At 46.2% G+C, this 25,325-nt stretch overlaps 1 protein-coding gene and 1 non-coding gene across 2 annotated transcripts; both read right to left on the bottom strand.

Annotated features, from left to right (window-relative positions):
* Positions 1 to 7,767: 7,767 nt before the first annotated feature.
* On the bottom strand, positions 7,768 to 7,905 carry LOC119948302. The gene has a single exon (XR_005456708.1). It is a non-coding gene; the product is annotated as a small nucleolar RNA SNORA7 (small nucleolar RNA).
* A 9,540-nt stretch (positions 7,906 to 17,445) lies between these two features.
* LOC119948211 (cytochrome c oxidase assembly factor 4 homolog, mitochondrial-like) lies at positions 17,446 to 17,778 on the bottom strand. Its single transcript, XM_038770119.1, has one exon. The coding sequence runs from the start codon at positions 17,776 to 17,778 to the stop codon at positions 17,509 to 17,511; it is 270 nt and encodes an 89-aa protein (XP_038626047.1). The 3' UTR covers positions 17,446 to 17,508.
* Between the last annotated feature and the right edge of the window lie 7,547 nt (positions 17,779 to 25,325).

Genomic DNA, 25,325 nt, shown 5'->3' with positions numbered 1-25,325 from the left:
ATTGTTCTAAGGGGCCAGACGAAGCAGTTTTTTTCTTGAAGAATACTTCTGGAGGCAGAGTCACTGAAAGGTGATCTAATGCATCCCTCTGCCTCCAGGCAGAACTATGCCTAAACCTTCCCAAGCAAATGGGTAGCTAACCCATTTTTAAAGATTTCAAACATGGGAGATTCCATTGAATGTGCCTCACGGTATAGAGTAGGTTAAAAAACTAGCGCCTCTGGACTTTGGCCTGATATCAGTGGCTTTCTATGTCAGTACCCTTCATGGGAGGCAGTGTGGACTAATGGATAGAGCCCGGCCTGGGAATCAGAAGGACCTGGGTTCTAATCCAGGCTCCGCCACTTGTCTGCTGTACGACCTGGGGCAAGTCACTTAACTTCCCTGGGCCTCAGTTAACACACCTGTAAAACGGGGATTAATACTGTGAACCCCATGTGGGACATGGTCTGTGTCCAACCCATTTAGCTTGTAATGATAATAATGGCATTTATTAAGTGCTTACTGTGTGCAAAGCACTGTTTTAAGCGCTGGGGAGGTTACAAGGTGATCAGGTTGTCCCACAGGGGACTCACCTACCCCAGCACTTATTACAGTGCCTGGCACACAGTAAGCACTTAACAAATACCGTAAATACCATGAATTATGGAGGTTAGTGCTGGCTAGACTTAATTTCCTAATACAAAGATATCCTGGGGATGGATGTACTGGTATTTTAATCCAATTGCTATGAAAGGGAATATAGAGATCGTGGCACTTGTTGCTCGACGAGCCTCTAAATGGACTTCCAAGATTTATTCATTCATTCAATCATATTTATTGAGCGCTTACTGTGTGCAGAGCACTGTGCTAAGCACTTGGGAGAGTACGGCGCAACAATAAGCAGATACATTCCCTGCCCACAACGGGCTTACAGTCTAGAGGATGTTAGGAGTTAACTGGCCGGAACATGGAAAGGGCGGAAGCCTGCTTCCCTAGAGGAAGCAGATGGACTGTGTCACTGGTGACGTCACCCATGGAACCTGGAGTCCAGTGCATTTTTTCCCTTGCCAGGAATTCCCTCCCCCTTCAAATCCATCCGACCATAATTCTCCCCCTCTTCAAAGCCCTCCCGAACTCCCACATCTCCAGGAAGGTTTTCCCAAGTTATTTTTTGACTCTCCAAATTGTGTCCTCTCAACTATCATCACAATGCTTGTGCACCGCCTCAATACTTTGGCACTCACAACCCGCACCCCTCGTAGCAGTTTTGTACATATCAATTTACACACTCTATTTGATCATTTCTTATTATTTGACAATTATTAGTAATAATTGGGGTATTTGTGAAATGCTCACTATGTGCCAAGTGCTGAGGTAGATACAGGATAACTGCATTGGACATCGTCCCTGTCCCCCACAAGGCTCACAGGGTAAGGGGGAAGAGAACAGGTATTTAATCACCATATTACAGATGAGGAAATCAATCAATCGTATTTATTGAGCGCTTACTGTGTGCAGAGCACTGTACTAAGCGCTTGGGAAGTACAAGTTGGCAACATATAGAGACAGTCCCTACCCAACAGTGGGCTCACAGTCTAGAAGGTGGGCTCACGGTCTAGAAGAAACTAAGGCAGCGAGAAGTTACATGACTTGCCTAAGGCCACATGGCCAGCAAATGGTGGAGCCACTACTTCTTAATAAAATTATTTGATTTCTGTCTCCCAGTTCCTTGAAGGTAGGGATTGTCTTTTCTACTTCTACTGCACTCCCCCTAATTCTCAGTACAGTGCTCTCTGCACACAGTAGGTGCTCAGTAAAGCCGATTGATTGATTGACCAAAGGACAGAACATGCCAGCTCACCTTCCTTCTGGTCTTTACCAGATCTGCCTTTGCAAATCCTCTGGCCAGGGCAGGTTAAAAATGGGGAAGGCTTTGGACAGAGGAAGCCCAGAGTGTTCTGGATTCCTAGCTCTACGAGCCTGCTCCCCTCTTTGGAACTAGTATCAGACCCACTTTTCTTGTCGTGGATAATGTTTTATGCTTCCTTGTTGGTACACATTGCAAAAGTGGAGATTGCATGTTGCCTTCTGTGTTTAGAGGACTAGACCTCCAGTCCCAGGACTGTCACTGACTGATTGGAAGTGCCTGTACAAATCAGAGAAAAAGACCAGGGGTCGGGAGACCCGGGTTCTAGCCCTGGCTCTGCCATCCACCGGCTGTGTGACCTTGAGCAAGCCTATTCATTTCTCTGGGCCTCAGTGTCCTCATCTGTGAAATGGGGATAAAATCAACTGTGAGCCCCATAAGGGTTCACTGGCAACTTTGTATCTACCCCAGCACGTAGTAAGCCTTAGTAAATGATATAATAATTGTTCTCATTTTACTGCAAAATATTCTCCCCCCGGTTGGGAGAAAGAGCTCGGGGAAGAGAATGAAGACTCAGGAACAGACTCCTTCAAGGACTCAGAAATACCTAGGCCCGACCGCTTCCTGCAGTTCCCACTTCACCATAGTACTGCGGTTTGAGCCGGAGACTATTCCTTTCAATTTGCATGCAGTGTATTGATTTTTACAATTGTGCCATTATCAATACTAACATTGATATTTTGTGCTTAAAATAGGCAAAGTCACAAACTAGATGCCGGGAAAATTACAAGAATTACAAATAAAAGAGATTGTGTCTACCAACTCTATTGTACTTTCCCAAGCACTTAGTCCAGTACTCTGTATACAGCTAGCGCTCAATAAATGCCACTGACTAAAGAAATTCAAATTAAGACACGGCCCCCGACACACAATTTAACCGGGGGAGGACAGAGATATGGAATAAAAGAATATCAGTTAATGACAATGAAAACATGACTCTTCACTTCTGTCCAGTCTCTGCTCCTGTGGAAGGAAGGGCTTGGCTCTAGTTGCGTCCAGTAGGTTTAACTTTAATGGCTTCTAGTACATTGGAGCCATCTTAGAACAACAGCAGAAGAGGCTGCTGAAGCGGTCCCAGTTACTTGGGCGTTTCCGCGGAAGAAGAATAAGAGAAGTCCATGTCTGTCAACTAACTGGAAGCTCTCTTTATTTTAGCAGTCTTGGAACTTTCCCCAGAGTTCTGTGTTAAAGCATAACTGGAAAAGTATTTGAAAACTCCCGAAGTAAGTAATTATGAGGATAACCTCCAAACCAAATCTTTAGGTTGAAGAAACCACAAACAATCTAAGACATGGAATTTTCTTCATAAACGAAGTCCCTGTTACAATGTTTTCCTTTCCTAGCCTCCCTGAAAAATATCACAGTGAGATCCTATGGAGATCCAGTATTCTTTCATTCATTCATTCAATCAATCATATTTATTGAGCGCTTACTGTGTGCAGAGCACTGTACTAAGCGCTTGGGAAGTCCAAGTTGGCAACATATAGAGATGGTCTCTACCCAACAGAGGGCTCACAGTCTAGAAGGGGGAGACAGAGAACAAAACATATACACCAAATAAAATAAATAGAATAAATATGTACAAGTAAAATAAATAAATAACTAGAGTAATAAATATGTACAAACATATATACATATATACAGGTGCTGTGGGGAGGGGAAGGAGGTAAGGCGGGGGCGGGATGGGGAGGGGAGTACTGGGGTATGAAGAAGAAATATCACTACCTTCCTTTTTGACTTGGGGGCAAGTTAAAGGAGCATACTCACTGTCCTATGTTGCCTGTTTCTTGTATCAATTTAAAATGATCTGATTTGATACTCTCTATATCAATCATGGCCAAAATCTGACTCGCAGCCTTTTATAGTGCTTTGGCTGTTCCAATCAATCAATCAATCAATCGTACTTATTGAGCACTTACTGTGTGCAGAGCACTGTACTAAGTGCTTGGGAAGTCCAAGTTGGCAACATATAGAGACGGTCCCTACCCAACAGTGGGCTCACAGTCTAGAAGGGGGAGACAGAGAACAAAACCAAACATATTAAAAAAATAAAATAAATAGAATAGATATGTACAAATAAAATAAATAAATAAATAGCGTAATAAATATGTACAAACATATATACATATATACAGGTACAGGGAAGAAGTGCGGCATAGTGGAAGGAGCCAGAGCCTGGAGTCAGAGGACCTGGGTTCTAGTCCCAGCTCTGCCAGTTGCTTGCTGTATGACCTTGGGCAAGTCACTTAGCTGCTCTCTGCCTCAGTTTCCTCATCTGTCAAATGGGGATTTGATATCTGTTCTCTTTCCTAGACTATGAGCCTATCAGAGACAGGGACTGGGTCCAACAGGATTATCTTGTGCTACTCCAGTGCTTAGTAGAGTGCTTAACGTATAGTAAGTGCTTAACAAATGCCACCATTGTTATTAGCTCTTATAGACACTGTCAAGTGTGTCACTGCAGTTCTTAGAGAAGCAGCGTGGCTCAGTGGAAAGAGCCCGGGCTTTGGAGTCAGAGGTCATGGGTTCGAATCCCAGCTCTGCCACATGTCTGCTGTGTGACCTTGGGCAAGTCACTTCACTTCTCTGTGCCTCAGTTCCCTCATCTGTAAAATGGGGATTAAGACTGTGAGCCCCCCGTGGGACAACCTGATCACCTTGTAACCTCCCCAGTGCTCAGAACAGTGCTTTGCACATAGTAAGCGCTTAATAAATTATCATTATTATTATGGTAGAGTGGCCAAGATGCTTCTGAGACCACTCTCACCACTACTTGTTCTTTACCTGGGCCCTGGAAATTTCACTTTTGACGACCTACTGGGATAGTCAAATAACATGGTGATCACTACTAAATATTTAAATTAATACTAAATAAGACTGATCATTAATATCACTATCAAGGCTTTAAAATAGAAGAGATATGGGCCTAAATGGAGGAGTGGGCCGCTTCTCTAGCCCCAGGGACCTCCTCGAAACACTTCTCTCTCTGGGTCTCACCTCCAGATATGCATGCGCAGTTGGGGATTTATTTATTTATTTTATTTGTACATATCTATTCTATTTATTTTATTTTGTTAGTATGTTTGGTTTTGTTCTCTGTCTCCCCCTTTTAGACTGTGAGCCCACTGTTGGGTAGGGACTGTCTCTATATGTTGCCAATTTGTACTTCCCAAGCGCTTAGTACAGTGCTCTGCACATAGTAAGCGCTCAATAAATACGATTGATGATGATGATGATGACCACCTTTTAGACTGTGAGCCCACTGTTGGGTAGGGACTGTCTCTATATGTTGCCAACTTGTACTTCCCAAGCGCTTAGTACAGTGCTCTGCACACAGTAAGCGCTCAATAAATACGATTGATGATGACCATCTGCCAGGCCCCTTCATGTGTCTGATAGAGCCACAAACATTTTCATTACTGAAATTTTGGTTTTCAAACTTTCTAATGAAACAGTTATTTGTTTTTTAGGTTTTGAAATCGCATCTTCCAGACTGCAAGCTTATTGTGGGCAGGGAATGTGTCCATTAACTCTGTTATATTGCACACTCCCAAGCTTAGTACAGTGCTCTGCATGCAGTACGTGCTCAATAAATGTGATTGATCGGTTGGTTGACCCAATTTACTCCAGATCTTAACAGGATGAGCAAACATTTGGTAAATTCTAACAATAACAATAATGATTGTGGTATTTGTTAAGCAGCGCGGCTCAGTGGAAAAAGCCCGGGCTTTGGAGTCAGAGGTCATGAGTTCAAATCCCAGCTCCACCACTTGTCAGCTGTGTGACTTTGGGCAAGTTGCTACACTTCTCTGTGTCTCAGTTATCTCATCTGTAAAATGGGAATTAAGACTGTGAGCCCCACGAGGGACAACCTGATCACCTGGTAACCTCCCCAGGGCTTAGAACAGTGCTTTGCACATAGTAAGCGCTTAATAAATGCCATTATTATTATTATTATTACTTATTATGTGCCGAGCACTGTACTAAGCACTGGGGTAGTTACAAGATAACCAGGTCCCACATGGGGCTCACAGTCTAAGTAGGAGAGAGAACAAGCATTGAATCTCCATTTTGCAAATGAGGGAACTGAGGCACAGAGAAGTTAATTGACGTGACCAAGGTTACATGGCAGCTCAGTGGTGGAGCCGGAATAAGAACCCAGGTCCTCTGGTCCCAGGCCCAAGCTCTTTCCACTAGGCCATGCTGCTTCTCTTCTGATTCTGATATTCCCTGAAATTCTGCTAGTCTCTGGGGAACAGGTGTGGATAATTCAGACAAAGTGGTTTTTGGTTTTTGGTTTTGTTTTTTTGGTCTTAAATGATCCAGAATAACTTTGAGATGGTCTTCAACTCAAAAAATAATCACGTGATTCCTACTTCACTTTGCGTACAGCTGCTTTGGTCAATGGCTTAACAAGGACCTAGGTGTTCAAAACAGCATTGTTCCTCAATATGTCCTAAATAATAATCAAGTGTACCATGGCCTAGTGTCGGTCTGTCAGTCAAGCGTATTTATTGAGTGCTTACTCCTTCCCCTCTTCATCCCCCCCCCCCGCCGCCTTACCTCCTTCCCCTCCCCACAGCACCTGTATATATGTATATATGTTTGTACGGATTTATTACTCTATTTATTTTATTTGTACATATTTATTCTATTTATTTTATTTTGTTAATATGTTTTGTTTTGTTCTCTGTCTCCCCCTTCTAGACTGTGAGCCCACTGTTGGGTAGGGACCGTCTCTATATGTTGCCAACTTGGACTTCCCAAGCGCTTAGTACAGTGCTCTGCACACAGTAAGCGCTCAATAAATACGATTGAATGAATGAATGAATGTACAACACTGTACTAAGCACTTGGGAGAGTACGATACAACAATAATCAATCAATCAATCATTCAATAAACAGACACATTCCCTGTCCACAAGGAGCTTATAGTCTAGAGGGGGAATTGTTGTTGTCTTATGCTGTCATCATCATCAATTGTATTTATTGAGCGCTTACTGTGTGCAGAGCACTGTACTAAGCGCTTGGGAAGTACAAGTTGGCAACATATAGAGACAGTCCCTACCCAACAGTGGGCTCACAGTCTAAAAGGGGGAGACAGAGAACAAAACCAAACATACTAACAAAATAAAATAGAATAGATATGTACAAGTAAAATAAATAGAGTAATAAATATGTACAAACATATATACATATATACAGGTGCTGTGGGGAAGGGAAGAAGGTAAGATGGGGGGATGGAGAGGGGGACGAGGGGGAGAGGAAGGAAGGGGCTCAGTCTGGGAAGGCCTCCTGGAGGAGGTGAGCTCTCAGTAGGGCCTTGAAGGGAGGAAGAGAGCTAGCTTGGCGGATGGGCAGAGGGAGGGCATTCCAGGCCTGTCGAGTCGTGTCCAACCCATAGTGATGCCATGGACAAATAATGATAATAATAGTGGTATTTGTTAAGCACTTATTATGTGCCAAGCACTGTTCTAAACGCTGGGGTAAATACAAGGTAACCAGGTTGTCCCACATGGGGCTCACAGTCTTAATCCCCATTTTACAGACGAGGGAACTGAGGCACAGAGAAGTTAAGTGACTTGCCCAAGGTCACAGAGCAGACAAGTGGCACAGTCGGGATTAGAACCCACGACCTCTGACTCCCAAGCCTGGGCTCTTTCCACTACGCCACACATCTCTCCCAGAACGCCCCACCTCCACTTACGATCGTTCTGGTAGTGTATCCATAGAATTTTCTTGGTAAAAATATGGAAGTGTGGAAGTGGTTTATCATTGCCTCCTTACAGAAAGTAAACGTCGGTCTCTGCCCTCGGCTCTCTCCCATGCCCGCTGCTGCCCAGCACAGGTGAGTTTTGACCTGTAGCAGATGGCCTTCCACTCGCTAGCCACTGCCCAAGCTAGGAATGGAATGGGTACGCCTCTGCTCGACTCTCTCTCCCATAGTCGAGACTGGCAGAGGACTGGAAACTCTCCAGGTGCAACCCTGAGAGGTGAGAGGGGGAGACAGACATTAATATAAAAGAATAAGGGCCTGGGAGACAGAGGACCTGAGTTCTAATCCGGCTCTGCCACTTGTCTGCTGTGTGACCTTGGGCAAGTAACTTCCCTTTTATGTGCCTAAATTACCTCACCTTTAAAATGGGGATTAAGACTGTGAGCCCTATCAGGGATAGGGACTGTATCCAATCCCTTGGAGAAGCAGCGTGGCTCAGTGGAAAGAGCACGGGTTTTTGGAGTCAGAGGTCATGGGTTCAAATCCCGGCTCTGCCAATTGTCAGCTCTGTGACTTTGGGCAAGTCACTTCACTTCTCTGTGCCTCAGTTACCTCATCTGTAAAATGGGGATTAAGACTGTGAGCCCCCCGTGGGACTCACCTGATTATCTTGTTTCTACCTGGATGCTTAGTACAGTGCCTGGCACAATAATAAGGGCTTAACAATCACAAGTTTTTAAGGTTCATGACCAATCAGAGGATAGAACACTTCCCAGCTTAAGGGCCCACCAGTAGAAGAATTTATGGGTGTCGGACAACATGGTGTTTTTCAATGGCTCAACTCCCTTGAAATGGAAGGATTTTGGACCACCTTTTGCTCGTCTTGCCTTGTCTTATGCTGTGGAGTCATCTCCGACCCATCGTGACACCGTGGACACATCTCCCAGGATGCCCCACCTCCATCTGCGATCATTCTGGTAGTATATCCATAGACTTTTCTTGGTAAAAATGCAGAAGTGGTTTATACCATTGCCTCCTGATCACCTTGTAACCTCCCCAGCGCTCAGAACAGTGCTTTTCACATAGTAAGCGCTTAATAAATGCCATTATGATTATTATTATTATTAATCCGATGATCTTGTATCTACCCCCATTGCTTAGTACAGTGCCTGGAACATGGTAAGTGCTTAACAAATATCATAAAAAAGTGAGACTGATTCTCTTGTGAATTTGGGGTGGTGCTCACTGTGTGACCTCTCTCCTCACTTTCCTTTGGCCGGCTTTGTGTCAGAAAAGCAGCATGACCTAGTGGAAAAAGGCCTGGGAGTCTGAGGAACTGGGTTCCAATCCTGCTTCACCACTTGTCAGCTGTGTGCCTTTGAGCAAGTCACTTAATCTCTTTGTGCATCAGCTTCCTCCTCTGTAAAATGGGGATTAAGACTGTGAACCCCATGTGGGACATGGACTGTGTCCAACCTGACTATCTTGTTTCTACCTGGATGCTTAGTACAGTGCCTGGCACATAACAAGGGCTTAACAATCGCAATTTTTTAAGGTTCATGACCAATCAGAGGATAGAACACTTACCAGCTTAAGGGACCACCAGTGGAAGAATTTATGGGTACCGGACAACATGGTGTATTTCAGTGGCTCAACTCACTTGAAATGGAAGAATTTTGGACCACCTTTTGCTCTTCTTGCCTTGTCTTATGCTGCGGAGTCATCTCCGACCCATCGCGACACCGTGGACACATCTACCAGGATGCCCCACCTCCATCTGCGATCGTTCTGGTAGTATATCCATAGACTTTCCTTGGTAAAAATACAGAAGTGGTTTATACCATTGCCTCCTTCCGTGCAGTAAACTCGAGTCTCCACCCTCGACTCTCACCCATGCCGCTGGTGCCCAGCACAGGTGAGTTTTGATCTGTAGCAGATTGCTGTCCTCTCACTAGCCACTGACCAAGCTAGGAATGAAATGGATATGCCTCTGCTTGACTCTCCCTCCCATAGTCGAGACTGGTAGAGGACTGGAAACTCTCCAAGTGTGACCCCGAGAGGGGTCATGGCTGATTAGAGGATAGAATACACCCTGGCTTAAAGGGCCACCAGTAGAAGAATTTATGGCTACCAGACAACCTGGAGCTTTTCAATGGCTCGACTCCCTTGAAATGGAAGGACTTTGGGTCGCCTTTCGCTCTTCAGCTTCCACCAAAAATAAACCCACCTGTAAGTTGGTCAATATGTGACAATTGCTTTTGAGAGTGTCAGCTCAACTGTCATGGTCCTGAACTGTTAGTTCCCACTGTGTTGACGGCAGATCTGCCACAGCTATGCGGCTTGCCATTCTCACGTACCGCCATCTGAAGCCAGGCACTAAGCAATGGATTTCCATTCCTTCCCCTCCTCGTAAGATGTCTCTGGACCAGTTAGTAACGTGCTGCCAAGCCAAGAACATTCTAAAATTCTGTACCAACCCTTTTTTCTCCTAATCCGAATCATTTAAATAGCGTTATATACCCCTAAATTGTTCGAATTTGCCAACCAGCAGCACAGGGGATGGAGGGGGTTGTTCTGCATCTGCATGCAGGTTTTGCAGCTGAATTCACCCAGGTGTGACTGAATAATCTTAATTGCCAGCACCAGTCGATTACTCAGTTGAGCTGCGTGTGGTTACATCCCCAAGTCTGGTGGTTCGTTTTTGAACCGTGGCTGACCGAGAAGAAGCAGCATGGCCTAATGGAAAGAGCACAGGCCCGGGAGTCAGAGGACCTGGGTTTTAATCCCGGCTCTGCCAATTACTTGCTGTGTGACTGTGGGCAAGTCACTTAGCTTTTCAGTGCCTCAGTTCCCTCAACTATAAAATGGAGATGGAATACCTGTTCTTCCTCCTACTTAGACTATCTCATGCAGGACAGAGACTGTGTCTGACCTAATTAACTTGTACCTACCCCGGGGCTAAGAACAGTGTTTGACACATAGTAAGTACTTAACAAATACCATTAAAAAATGGGCGAGGGAAGAGTCTCTAGCCTCCTCTCTTCTGCCTTGTTGCCATGGGGCAAAGGTTTGGCTGCCAGAAAAGAGGAGCCTTCTTTCTAGAGCCCCTTGTCAAGGGAGAAGGTGATATTTCTTCAATGGTATTTACTGAGCACTCATCTGGAAAATGGGGATTCAATACCTGTTCTCCCTCCTACTTTGACTGTGAGCCCCATGTGGGACCTGATTGTCTTGTATTTACCCCGGAGTTTAGTACAGTGCTTGGCACACAGTAAGTGCTTAACAAATACCACAATTATTATTATTATTATCATTGGGAAAGTGTTGGGTAGGGACCATCTCTATATGTTGCCAACTTGTACTTCCCAAGCGCTTAGTACATTGCTCTGCACACAGGAAGTGCTCAATAAATGTGATTGAATGAATGAACGTAACAGAAGTAAAACATACCCTCCTTGCTCCTCACCGTGCCTCGTTCTCGCCTGTCCTGCCGTCGACCCCCAGCCCACGTCATCCCCTGGGCCTGGAATGCCCTCCCTCTGCCCATCCGCCAAGCTAGCTCTCTTCCTCCCTTCAAGGCCCTACTGAGAGTTCACCTCCTCCAGGAGGCCTTCCCAGACTGAGCCCCTTCCTTCCTGTCCCCCTCGTCCCCCTCTCCATCCCCCCATCTTACCTCCTTCCCTTCCCCACAGCACCTGTATATATGTATATATGTTTGTACATATTTATTACTCTATTTATTTATTTATTTTACTTCTACATATCTATTCTATTTATTTTATTTTGTTAGTACGTTTTGTTTTGTTCTCTGTCTCCCCCTTCTAGACTGTGAGCCTACTGTTGGGTTGGGACCGTCTCTATATGTTGCCAACTTGTACTTCCCAAGCACTTAGTACAGTGCTCCGCACGCAGTAAGCGCTCAATAAATACAATTGATTGATTGGTTGATTGCTCTTGAGGAGCATATAATCTAAAGGGGGAGACAGACTTACAAAATATTTACAGATAGTAGGAGCGAGAAGGAAAGCAAGGATCAGATGGGGAATAGAGTGAACATGCCAGGATGAAATATCAAAATAAATCAGAATTTAAAATGGAATGTACAAACTGAATATGCATATATACATAAGGGCCAAGGATGGGCATAAGTACATAGCTGTTGAGGGAAGCTGTTGGGTTGATATGAAGACAGGCAGATGAGGGGAGGTAGTGAAGCTGGGACCTGCATTGCCATACGGTGGTGGCAGGATTTACCTGCTTTAAAGACTGTAATGGTTAAGTGGGCCCAGCCTTAAGCCCTCTGCTATATTGCACGGTTAATTCTGCCTTTTTACAAATGAGCACCAGAGAGCAGCATTTTATTAACACAAACTGAATATGATCAGGTAAAGTACCCAGTGCTTGCCTAAACCCTCCAGTGACTGACAAACGTGGTCGTTTACATAATTTCTTTCTAGCTAATACATTAATACATTGCATTTTACATAGCTAGAGTGTCCTTTCAACTTGTCGTAGATTTGCGCCTGTTTTATTTCTGAAGTTTGGGTGGAATTTGAGCCCACACTAAAAAGATGAAGATACTACTACTAACTTACTAACTAGGAAGGGGTTAGAAGAAACACTGGTGAAGGAGATCCAACACAGAACTGGGTTGTGAGAATCTGCATTCTCCTTTTTAACTTTTGAATGCTTTCCTCACTGCAACTATTCACATCACAAACATTTTCAGTCTGTGCCTCTGAGCCTGCACTGAGGTCTGACTAATAATAATTAATAATTAATTAATAATAAAATACAATGGTATTTGTTAAGCTGTAGTAATAGTATGTCTTAGTAATAATATGTATTAAGCTCTCACAGTGTGCACAGTACTGTATTCAGTAATGGTAAAGTATAAGAAAGTTGGGTATTAGACATTTAGCCAAGCACTACTAGATATAATAACAATAATAATAATAATGGTATGTGTTAAGCGTTTACTTTGTGCCAGGTACTTTACTAAGCGCTGGGTTAGATATAAGCAAAGGGAGTTGGACACAGTCCCTGTCCCACGTGGGGCTCACCGTCTTAATCCCCATTTTACAGATGAGGGAACTGAATCAAAGAGAAGTGAAATGACTTGCCCAAGGCCACACAGCAAAGAAGTGGCAGAGCCGTGCTCTATCCACTACGCCATGCTGCTTCCCATTACTATTACTACTGCTTAATGAGTGGACTCCCAGGATAATTCAAAGACATCTATGATTCCCAAATCTACATCTCCAGCCCTGACCTTTCTTCTTCTTCTCCTGACCTCTCTCCTTCTCTTCAGTCTCACATTTCCTCCTGCCTTCAGGACATAGCTACCTGGATGTCCCGCTGACACCTCAAACTAAACATATTCAAAACAGAACTCCTTATCTTCCCCCCCAAACCCTGTCCTCCCCATCTTTCCCCTCACTGTTGACAATACCATTATCCTCCCTATCTCGCAAGCCTTGGCATTGTCCTTGACTTATCTCTCTCATACACCTCATATATTCAGTCTGTCACTATATCCTGTAGGTTCTACTTTCACCTACTTTCACTTTCCTCTCCATCCAAACTGCTACTATGCTGATCCAAGCATTTATCCTATCCCGCCTTTACTACTGTATCTACCTCTTCACTGACCTCCCTGCCTCCTGTCTCTCCCCACTCCTGTCCATATTTCACCCTGCGGCCTGGATCATTTTTCTAAAAAAGGTTCAGTCCATGACTCCCCACTCCTCAAGAACCTCCAGTAGTTGCCCATCCACTTCTGCATCGAACAGAAACTCCTTTATAGCACACAATCAGCTTACCACCACCCCCCACCGTACTTCACTGATCTCCCACTACAGCCCAGCACAAACACACTGTTCCTCTAGCACCAGCCTGCTCACAGTGCCCTGATTTCATCCCTTCTAGACTGTGAGCCCACTGTTGGGTAGGGACCGTCTCTATATGTTGCCAACTTGGACTTCCCAAGCGCTTAGTACAGTGCTCTGCACACAGAAAGCGCTCAGTAAATACGATTGAATGAATGAATCTATCTCGCCGCCAACCCCTTTCCCACATCCTCCCTCTGGCTTGGAACTCCCTCCCCCTCCATATACAACACACCACCACTCTCTCTACCTTCAAAGCCTTATTAGGGTCACATCTCCTCCAAGAGGCCTTCCCCAACTAAGCCTCATTTTCCCTGATTTCCTCACCCTCTGTGTCATCTATGCACTTGATCTGTGCCCTTTGAGCATTTGGTATTTGCCCCACAGTGCTTATGTACATATCCATCATTTATTTATTTACGTTAATGTCTGTTTCCCCCTCTAGACTGTAAGCTCACTGTGGGCAGGGAACGTATCTACCAACTCCATTGTATTGTACTCTCCCTAGCACTTAGCACAGTGCTCTGCACACAAAAAGTGCTCAACAAATACCATCGATTGATTGATTGATAAATGAGGATGCAATCTCATAGCAAAAATAACCTAACTGCATGACTTTCCCATCTAACCCTTCCACGCTGCTTGCGATAAAAGTACTAGTAGGAAATCCTCGTAGCATTAGCTGCCGAACGTGCAGCATATCTTTGGGACTGTCAAGAACCGTGTGGAGTCTGTGAAATGTTTTCCACCTGTTGTTGGGTATGTTGGGGCAAACTGAATTGCACATCAGATCCTAATCTAACATCCTGCTGTTGGTCTAGTGGGGAGAGAATCACTTTGGGGATCTGGAGACATGAGTTCTCATCCTGGTTTTGCCTGTAGGAGTTTTGCCATCAGCGGTGAAGGATCCTGACTGAAGAATCACCAAGGGCAATCTGCACGGGGGACAGGCCCAGCAGAAATTCTGAAGGATAACTGACTAACATGAGTGTTGAAGACCATAAACACTCCCAAGCCCGCTAGCTTGTGGCACTAGGGCACAGCATCATTTTGGTTTGTAAATTGGTTCTGCATGCAAACAACTTAAGCACTTAGTACAGTGCTCTGCACACAGTAGGTGCTCAATAAATATGATTGAACGAATGTGCACGTTGTTATGGGCTACACTCCCTGCCAGACTGCTTGCTTGTAGCCCCACCGGGAACGTGACTTGCGGGGATGAGAGAGTGCAGGTGGAGAGAGTGCAAGCCTCTGGTGCAATGATCGATTCCCTTCTGCAGGTTCTCAGGCCTGCTCGTCTCTGACTCTTGATGGGAGACTCCATCTTCAGTCTAATACGAAAACAAAATTGAGTTTAAGAGTTCGTGGCTACTTTCTTTCAAATGGGCACGAGAGGCAGATTGAGGGCTTCAAGTTTTCTCAGGAGAGCAGAATAGAAATCCCCGCTTCAAATCCCATCGCAAAATTCAACTAAAGCACGAACAGATCTGCCAAAGCCATGCCTGGAGGAAATCATTACCTGAAGAGGCCTCCCAAATATAAGAAAGATTACCACCAGTCGATCAGTCAATCAATTAATCAATGGTATCTATTGAGCACTTACTATGTTCAGAGCACTATATTAAGTGCTTGGGAGAGTACACTACATGAGTTGGTAGACACGTTCCCTGACCACAATGAGCTTTCAGACTAGAGGGGAAGATGGACATTAATAGGAATCAATCAATGGTATTTATTGAGCACTTACTTTGTGCAGAGCACTGTACTAAGCATTTGGGAGAGTACCATGCAATGGAGTATGGAGACACAATCCCAAGTCTCCCATTCTTTTTTTTATAATGGTAATTTTTAAGTTCCTACTATGTGCCAGGCACTGTATTAAGTGCTGGGGTAGGTGCGAGCTAAGCAGGTTGGACACAGTTGGTGTCCCATATGGGGCTTTCAGCAGCAAAATTAACCAAAAATATTCCCGCGTGAGGCTCCCCATTGCCCTCACCAGTTGTTCCAGATATTCAACTCCCTCCTCAAACCCCCTGTCCGCCCCACCTCCCCCATCCCTTGCCCCTAATGACCTGGCCACCTACTTTATTGAGAAAATTGACACTATCAAAATCTCCTAAAATTTTCTCCCTAAAATCTCCCCTGCCCCTCCCCAGTCCCTCCCCGCCTCCTGCCTTCTCTCAAAATCTACCCCTCCACCTGCACATCTGACCCCATTCCTTCACACCTTATCAAAACACTTGCCTCCTCCCCTTCTTCCCTCCAGCCTGCTATCTTCAACTGTTTGCTTGCCAATGGCTTCTTCCCCGCTGCTTTCAAACATGCCCATGACTCCCCAATCCTAAAAAACCCTCCCTTGACCACCTCATCTCCCTCCTACCTTTCCTCCCCAAACTCCGTGAGCCAGTTGTCTACACCACTTCCTCTCCTCCAATTCTCTCCTTAATCCCCTCCAATCTGGCTTCTGTCCCCTTCACAGCATAGAAACCACCCCCTCAAAAGTCACAATAATAATGATAATAATGATGGCATTTATTAAGCGCTTACTATGTGCAAAGCACTGTTCTAAGCGCTGGGACACAAATGATCTCCTTCTTGTCAAATCCAACAGCCTCTACTCCATCCTCATCCTCCTTGACCCCTCAGCTGCCTTCAAGACTGTCGACCACCCCCTTCTCCTGGAAACACGATCCAACCTCGGCTTCGCTGACAATGTCCGCTCCTGGTTCTTCTCCTAGCTCTCTGACTGCTCATTCTCGGTCTCTTTTGCAGGCCCCTCCTTTGCCTCCCACCCCTTAAATGTGGGTATCTCTCAGGGTTCAGTTCTGGGTCCCCTTCTATTCTCTATCTAAGCCCACTCCCTTGGAGTACTCATTCACTCCCGTGGCTTTAACTACCATCTCTGTGTGGATGATACCCAAATCTACATCTCCAGACATGATCTCTCTCCCTCTCTGCAGTCTCACATTTCCTCCTACCTTCAAGATATCTCTACCTGGATGTCCTCCCATTACCTCAGACGTAACATATCTAAAACAGAACTTCTTATCTTCCCACCCAAATCCTGTCTAGCCCCTGATTTTCCCATCGATGTAGAAGGCACCATCATCCTTCCTTTCTCACAAGTCTGTAATGTTGGCATTATTCTTGACTCCTCTCTCTCATTCAGCCCATATATTCAATCCATCTCTAAATCCTGTCGGTTCAATCTTCACATCACTAAAATCACCCCTTTCCTCTCCATCCAAGCTGCTACCACGTTAATCCGGTGATTTATCCTATCCCACCTGGATTACTGTAACAGCCTTCTTACTGACCTCCCTGCCTCCTCTCTCTCCCCACTTCAGTCCATACTTCACTCTGCTACCCGGATCGTTTTTCTACAAAAACGGTCAGTCCATGTTTCCCCACTCCTCAAGAACCTCCAGTGGTTTCCTATCCACCTCCACATCAAACAGAAACTCCTTACCATCGGCTTTAAAGCACTCAATCACCTTGCCCCCTCCTACCTCTCCTCGCTACCCTCTTACTGCAGCCCAGCCCACACTCTTCACTACCCTAATGCTAACCTTCTCACTGTGCCTCGATCTCATCTATCTTGCTGCCAACTTCTCACCTACCTCCTGCCACTGGCCTGGAACACCCCTCCTCCTCATATCTGACAAATAATTACTCTTCCCACTTTCAAAGCCTTTTTGAAGGCACATCGCCTCCAAGAGGCCTTCCCTGACTAAGCTCTACTTTCATTCATTCCTTTATTCAATCACATTTATTGAGCGCTTACTGTGTGCAGAGCACTGTACTAAGCACGTGGGAAGTACAAATCAGCAACATATGGAGATGGTTCCTACCCAACAACAGGCTTTCTTCTTCTCCCACTCCCTTCTCTGTCACCCTGACTTTCTCCCTTTACTCATCTCCCTTTTCTTCCTTCTCTGGCCAGTTGCACGGCTGCTCTGGCCACACGCACGTCCCACGCTGCAGCCTCTTCTCCATCAGCTGCCGGGCTGGGCAACTTTCTGCTGCTCCTGCAGCTGCTGCAGCTCCTGGTGCCGGCGCTGCTGGTGTGCGTTCATGCAGGCCCTGAAGGCCTGCACCTGGGGCTGGCAGCGCCTCCAGTCCTGGTGCTCTGCCATGCACTCCTGCATGGCGTGGTGGGAAGCCACACAGCCGGTGCGTGAGATCATGCGGTCCAGGGGATCATCCTCGGCCTTGGTCTCAACCGGCCGCTTCCAGTTGTGACTCGGGCGTGCTGGGGCCGACATCTCCTTCACCTGGGGAGCGGAGGGAGAACAACAGGGAGTCAAAGCCCGGGAGGGGAGGGCGCAGCTTGAGCACATCTCGTCCCGCTACCCCGGCGAGGACTTCTGATGGCCTCCCAGGCATCACCGTATGCAGCGCCCCAAACCTCGTTTCACCCACGTCTCACCTCCCTCTCCAAACATCTACTAATAGTCGTGGTGTGTTAAGTGCTTACTATGTGCTAGGGGCTGGGCTAGATACAACATCGGTTCAGGTCCCTGTAACTCATGGGGCTCACAATTTAGGAGGGAGGGAGAACATACTGAATCCCCACTTTACAGAAGAGGGAACTGAGGCATGGAGAATTTAATTGAATTGCTCAAGGTTGTATAGGCAGACAAGTGGAAGCTGGCATTAGAAGCCAGGTCCTTTAACTCCCTGGCTCACACTCTGTGCGCTAGGCCTCACTGCTTCTTCCTCACAGGCACCATTCACCAGACCAAAATGAACCAGTCTGAGGTTGGTTTCCCCAGCACTCAAATCATCTTGCCCCCACCCACCTCACCACTCTCCAACTCCAACCCACCCCGCACACTTTGCTCCTTTAACGTTCTCACTGTTCCTCAATTTCAACTATCTTGCCCACGTCCTGCCTCTGGCCTGGAGGGCCCTACCTCTTCATATCCAAGACAATTACTCTCCCCCTTCAAAGTCTCATTTGAAAGTACATCCCCTCCAAGAGGCTTTCCCTGCCTGAGCAGGGAAATTTTGTCAGTATGTTTGGTTTTGTTCTCTGTCTCCGCCTTTTAGACTGTGAGCCCACTGTTGGGTAGGGACTGTCTCTATATGTTGACAATTTGTACTTCCCAAGCGCTTAGTACAGTGCTCTGCACATAGTAAGCGCTCAATAAATACAATTGATGATGATGATGATGATGATCTCCCCTCCCAGCCCCACAGAATTTATGTACGTATCGGTAATTTATTTATATCAATGTCTGTTTCCTCCAGAAGTAGGCATGTTGTGGGCAGGGGATGTATCTCTTTGTTGTTATAGTGAACCCTACCAAGCGCTTAGTACAGTGCTCTGCACACTATATGATTGACTCCCTGACTGACTGACTGACTGTACAAAACTATTGATTTTTAGGGTCAGTAGTGCTGTGCCAAGAACTTTCTTGCTCCAGAGTGGCTTGAATTCTGTTAGTCGGTGGGAGGGATAATATTTCTCCTTTCCCCCTCCCAGTCTGCGTTATTTATACGCACACAGGCTAGAACCCATTCCCTCCCAGTCAATTTCTCTAGTATGCTCAGAAATTATGTCACCCAGATGGTTTGCTTCTTCCCCTACAGGCAGTCTAAGCCGGGCATTCATTTGAGTGATAGATGTCACACACCCAGCCTGGCTGCAGAGTCAGTTGATGGAGACCAGACGAAACCAGGCATCGTGGAAAGCCTCTTAACCCCCTCCCTCCAACCCTTGGGCCCGTCTTTAGATGGTTCAACAAATCGGTTGTTGTCTCTGCTGGGTCAAATGAACTATCCTCCCAGAATGTTCTACAGGGAGCCAGTTGCCTTCCAGAGTTGAGCCTCTCATGCAGGCAGCCTCCAGAAGAAAACCCATCAACACTTCTACAAAGGGCGGGTCTGAATCCATTATGGATCATTAGCTTCACCCAAATGAAGAGGCACCATCCATCAGCGCCTTCCATTCTCTAAGCAATTATTTATCTACTAATTATGTAGGATTAAGAATCAACACAGAGCTACACGGTTATTAACCACATATTTGCAAAGCTTATTCATGTTAGCCCGGCTGCATGGTCTCACCTGGATCTAATTGAACCCTCCCACACTATGCACAGCATATTTACATCTTAATAGATGCCAGCAGCCAATAAAGCACTTGCAGGATGGGTATACTTGCAAAGTGACTTGGCCTTTGGCATATACTTTCTGCAGGTACATTTTGCCTGGGATTCCTGATGCCACAAGCAACAATTTAGCTCCCACCCACATCATTACATCACAAATTCCTGGCGCTACCTAGGAAGCCGACACTACTCAAATTCCTTTCCCCTGGATGGTACCTACATAGCCTTTCCACCCCTCGTCTAAAGGTGCTTTCCCTGAATGAGTTTTCTTCATTTAGCTCCGAGGCAGCATTTGGGAACCAACATCTGATCCCGACTCTAGGGGACCACAGGCAGAGAAAAACCATAAAGTGCTTCACTGCCAAAGGCAAAAAGCTATAAGACAAAGGGGTGGACATCAGGATCCTTTCTACAGAGCCCCAGACTTGTGAGTTTACTGGGCACGCGGGCTAACAAGACGGGAGAGCGCTTAAGGAGGGGTCTCATTTCCATGCCTCCCGCTTGCCGATGACGGGTAGGTACAAGTAGACACCTAGGAGGCAGGTGGAGCTGCCTAATGAGCTGAGCCAGTACAGGCAGAGACCCATCCTCCACACCAGATTATCCCAAACTTCATCACGTTGCACAAGTTGGGAGTGCACGGAGTGGAGGAGTCATTCTCCAACAGTGTAGGAGTTCAGCGATTCAGCTGCCAATACGGGGTTCATGTTGGTGGTGGAGCAGACCTCATCGCGAACACCAATTTCAGAAGAAAAAAATAAAAATAGAAGGTCAGTGGGTCCATGGCAACTGCAACTCGGAAACCTAACCAGAAACCGCCTGCTCTGAGCTTGCACAGTTCCTAGGCTGATGTTTGGTCCGAGGGAGACCGAACATTTTATTTTTTTTGAACGGGAATGTTTCAGAGTCACGGTTAAGGAGCAATGTTACTGAATGGAACGGGCATATTTCTCCAGCAAGCTGCCAAGACAGCTCTGGTAGCCCTATTCATGCTTGTCTATCCAACCGCTGACGCTTCCCGGTGCTCAGATTGGTACGCGAAAGCTGTAACTGTAATTTGAGATCTTCAAATCTGGTCTATGTTCATGCACGTTTGGCTCAGGATTTATCCTGCATCATGATTGCATCACGGGGGAGCGGACAGCCACACGCAGGCATTTCGTGAGGCGTCCTAGACTCTTGCTCTAGAGCCCAGCACTGACCAAACATCTGGAACGTGACCAAGAGGCATTTCATGAGCTCCCAAAGCAGAGGGAATATTAGCGGGTTACAAGAAATTCCTGCCCACGCGACAGGAGTTGCTGAAGTGTTAATACCCATCCTGCCACCCCTTCCTGAAATGCTGTAAAGAGCACGAGAGGAGAACCAGTCCAGAAGAATTTTGGGAAGGAGTGGCTGGGCTTTGCACATAGTAAGTGCTCAATAAATACCATTGCTTGATTGATTGATTGATTGATTGCCTGGAAGCCCCAAAGAGATCCAGTTCCCCTGTTCTTTTGTCTCTTTTCCAAGCATCTCTGGGCTGGCTCCCTTTGGCTGTTTCTCCTATCACCTTTGCCTTTCCCATGTCCCCTCTCTATCCCAGGGTTATTGCTGTCCCTGCATTTAACAGAACCTAATCACCAATCACTAACATTTTCACCCTGTGTGGTGAAGTCGGATACAAATGATGTGTACCTTTTCTGGGTCCTCCCAGGAAAAAAAAATTCAAGACCTAATCTATCCAAGGTATTTATTGAGTGCTTAGTGGGTGCAGAGCACTGTACTAAGTTCTTGGGAGAGTAATATACAACTGAGCTGGTAGACAGGTTCCCTGCTCACTATGAGCTTATAGTTTAGACCTAAATCCAACCGGTTCCAATCCTACCCGAATAATTTAAACCTTCTCACAGTCCTCAAGATCCGATTTCAGGATCAGCTATGCCTTGTGGAGCATAGCTTCCAACGGGCACCTTGACTAAAGCCACCTAAGCTGCAGTTCATAGGGCACCCAGTGATAACATAAGAGGAACCGTGGTCTCCCCCACCATCAACCTACTTGCTATCTGTGGCCCTGAGTGAGCTTCAGGTTCTACGGTACTTGCGGGTTTTGTCTACTTGTTGGGTATTTTTGTCAATCCTGGCCCTTCTGCATTAGACTGTAAGCTTGAGGGTCTGGGTTTTCTCCCATGTAATTCTCCTGCAGCAGCACGTAAAGCATTCCACCCCTTTCCAGTGGTATAGACAAGCCGCGGCTGTGCACGTCTCGGCCTCCCAAACCACTGGAGAACCTTGTCGCCAGGTCACCCCGGGGCCTCCTTCCCGACCAGACTTGCTCCATCTCCACAGGAGGGACAGAAGTAGAGGCAGCACAGGGCCGCCTCCAAAGAATGGAGGACACGGGGAAGGCCGCGGTTGTGGCTTTCGCCATGCCTAAGACTGTTGGACTCCGAGCCGGGAGAAGCCTGATGCTCTGTGGCTCGTCCAGCTCCGGTACTCTACAGCTTCTATTTTGTATTTATACCTGTCCTCATCTTTTCTGTTCAATTTGTGCTTTTATTGCTTCACTTTCTCCTAATGTGTCCATCGCCAGCCCCCTTCTCCCTTTATTCTTATATTGGGAGCACTTGAGAGCTAAGGACTGGATCTTCTTTCTCAGTGCTTTGCCCAGTCTCCTGCACACAGTAAATGCTTAATAAACACCATTACTCCTCCTCCTGCTACCTCCACCTAGTGAGTGCTCAATAAATACTGAACAAATGAAATACAGTAGTTAAATTCTTCCAAAAGCACGGAGGCGGCTATGGAGCAGTGTTAATGACTGTGGGGATTCACCTCAAATACAGCATTCCCATTATTTTCCATGTTGGTGAGAGTGCCGTGGAGGAGGAGCTTGCAAAAGCAGAATACTGGGGCATAGGGTGGGGCGAATAATAGCAATTGCGTGAATTTAGAGTACTGTACTCTTTTTTTTGTCCAAATGGCTTTCATGTCAATTATCTGATTTTATCCTCACAGCATCCGGGTGAGGTTGGGAGAGGCAGGTATTATTTTCCTCGTTTTACAGATGAAGAAACTTCAAGCACAGTGAGGTGAAATGACTTGGCGCAAGGTTACACAGCAGGCCAGCGGGCAGAGTTGGGATTAGGTCTCATTCTTTTTCCACGGAGCTTATTCACACAAGACCTGGCTTCCCATTTCCCTCCGTAGCAAGCAAGAACTTCGCATAATCAAGGCTCTCCACCAGTTCACCCCATCTTAGCAGGGAGTCTGGTGTAAAGAACATGAGCTTGGGTGTCAGGAAACCTGGGTTCTAGTCCCAGCTGTGCCACTGACCTGCTGTGTGAGTTGAGGCAAGTCACTTAACCGGTCTGTGCTTTAGTGACCTAATCTGTAAAATGAAGGATAACTGCTTTCCTTCCGTCTTAGATTGTGAGGGCCATGTGGATCAGAATTTTTTTTTTAATGGCTTTTCATGAGTGCTATGTGCTTACTTACTCAAGCGCTTAGTACAGTGCTCTGCACACAGTAAGTGCTCAATAAATACGATTGAATGAATGTGCCAGGCACTGCACTAAGGGCTGGAGTAGATACAAGCTAATCAGGTTGGACACTGTCCATGTCCCACATGTGGCTCACTGTCTTAATCCACATTTTATGGATGACGTAACTGAGGCACAGAGAAGTTAAGTGACTTGCCCCAAGTCACACAGAAGACAAGTGCGGAGAGGGATTAGAACCCAGGTCCTTCTGACTCCCAAGCTCGTGTTCTATCCATTAGGCCACACCACTTCAGTGAGACAATTAGTTATCTCACTGGGGTTAAAGCTAAGCAATTAGTTATTCAACAGCCTATTTGTGTTTCAAGCACGTTATGTGTTCTCATTTCAAAAGTGTGAAGCAATATTCGATGTGTAGGAAAGCGAAATTGAAAGGTGTCTGAGAAAGTAGTTGCCAAGATTTATTTCCCTTTTGCTCTGCGGTTCCAAAGTAGGTCCCAGGGAACAAGTTATAGTGAGCTTTAAGAAGGCCACAATTTTGCATACAGGTACGCCTGTGTTTAGAGAGTATAACTGCACCATAGTGCCCTCTGACTAATGGTGTTCCAGCAGAATTGATTCCATTTCTGGAATTCTATGTATAGATCTGTTCAAAAAGGGAGTCCTTTTTCTGGATCAGAGTCAGAAATGGAGAGCTGGTGGTCGAGACTGCTACTCTGTCAACCCCCCGCCCTTCCTAGGTAAAGTGGAATCAGTCATCTCCGTTCTGCCGACCTCTCTCTCCCTCCCCCTCTTTCCCTTTCCCCTTCCTCCCACCCCCATCTCAGCCATTCCCCTCCTCTCCTCATCCCAGCCCATCCCTGAGAGCAAGCAGGGAATAGAGAACGGGTACATTTCCCTACAATATCTCCATTTCCCAGGTGGACAGCATCCTGGCTGTCAACGAGAACAGAAACAAATGTTCTGAACTTGCTATAATGAGCTTCCAAACCAACAATTATTCTAAAATTCCTCTGCTCATATGTTCTTTTCCAATTCGGAGTCATTTAGAAGGCATGAAAATTCCAAAAGGGCTCTTCTTTGCCAACAGGGGAAGTCAGACCCTGCTCTATGGGCAGGTTCAGCAGATGAGCCAGTCCTGTGACATGTGATATGACAACTGAACCAACACACACCAGCACTGGCTGAGCTGCTTACAGTTACGCTCAGCATTGCTATTGGCCTTAAAGCATTCAACTACCTTTCAATCAATCAATCAATCGTATCTATTGAGCGCTTACTATGTGCAGAGCACTGTACTAAGCGCTTGGGAAGTACAAGTTGGCAACAAAGAGACAGTCCCTACCCAACAGTGGGCTCACAGTCCCCTTCCTAACTTACCTCACTGATTTCCTACTACAATCCAGCCCACACACTACACGCCTCGAATGCCCACCCACTCACCGCACCTCCATCTCCCCTATCTTGCTGCCAACCTCTCACCCCCGTCCTGCCCCTGTCCTCTTCATTTATGACTACAGTTTCCATTTCAGAGCAGGGGTGGGGGATTTTTCGTCATCCCTCTGCTAGCCACGCAAAAGTCTTCATCCCACCAAATTCAAAGATTTACGCCAAATGCCATTTTTTTAATGCTTACCCAGTCTGTAACAATAAATGCTACAACATTCTTTGGGCAAAATAACATACAAGAAGCCTGGCCTAGTGGACAGAGCTGGGGCCTGGGGGACAGAAGGACCTGGCTCACCGCTTATCAACTGTGTGGCCTTGGGCAAGTCATTTCCCTTAAAATGCGGGAGCCCCATGCGGGACAGGGACTGTGTCCAACCTGATTAGGTTTTATCTACCTCAGGACTTAGTACAGTACCTGGTACATAGTAAGCGCTTAACAAATACCATAAAAAAAAGAGTTGATCATGGAGAGCCCCATGTATGTGAGTGGAAAGCATGAATTTGGGGGAGTGTCTCCCCCAGGGAAGAGAAACAGTTGTCAAGGGTGTCCTCTACAGGCCCCAAAGAGCAGAGGCCAAAACTGTAATTGGGTAGCTCATCATTCATTCAGTCAGTCATATTCATTCATTCAGTCATATTCATTCATTCATTCAAACTTAGTTATTGAGTGCTTACTGTGGGCAGAGCACTGTACTAAGCGCCTGGGAGAGGACAACAGAGTCGGTAGACACGTTCCCCGCCCACAGCGAGCTTACCTTCATTCATTCA

This window comes from Tachyglossus aculeatus, chromosome X4 (assembly GCF_015852505.1).
Source record: "Tachyglossus aculeatus isolate mTacAcu1 chromosome X4, mTacAcu1.pri, whole genome shotgun sequence".
Lineage (NCBI taxonomy): Eukaryota > Metazoa > Chordata > Mammalia > Monotremata > Tachyglossidae > Tachyglossus > Tachyglossus aculeatus.
Note: the sequence above shows the minus strand (reverse complement) of the source record. Positions and strands in the feature narration are given on the sequence as shown.

What these genes read in the sequence shown, in the direction of transcription:
- LOC119948211 (XM_038770119.1), bottom strand. Translation starts at nt 17,778, where the DNA reads ATGTCGGCCCCAGCACGCCCGAGTCACAACTGGAAGCGGCCGGTTGAG.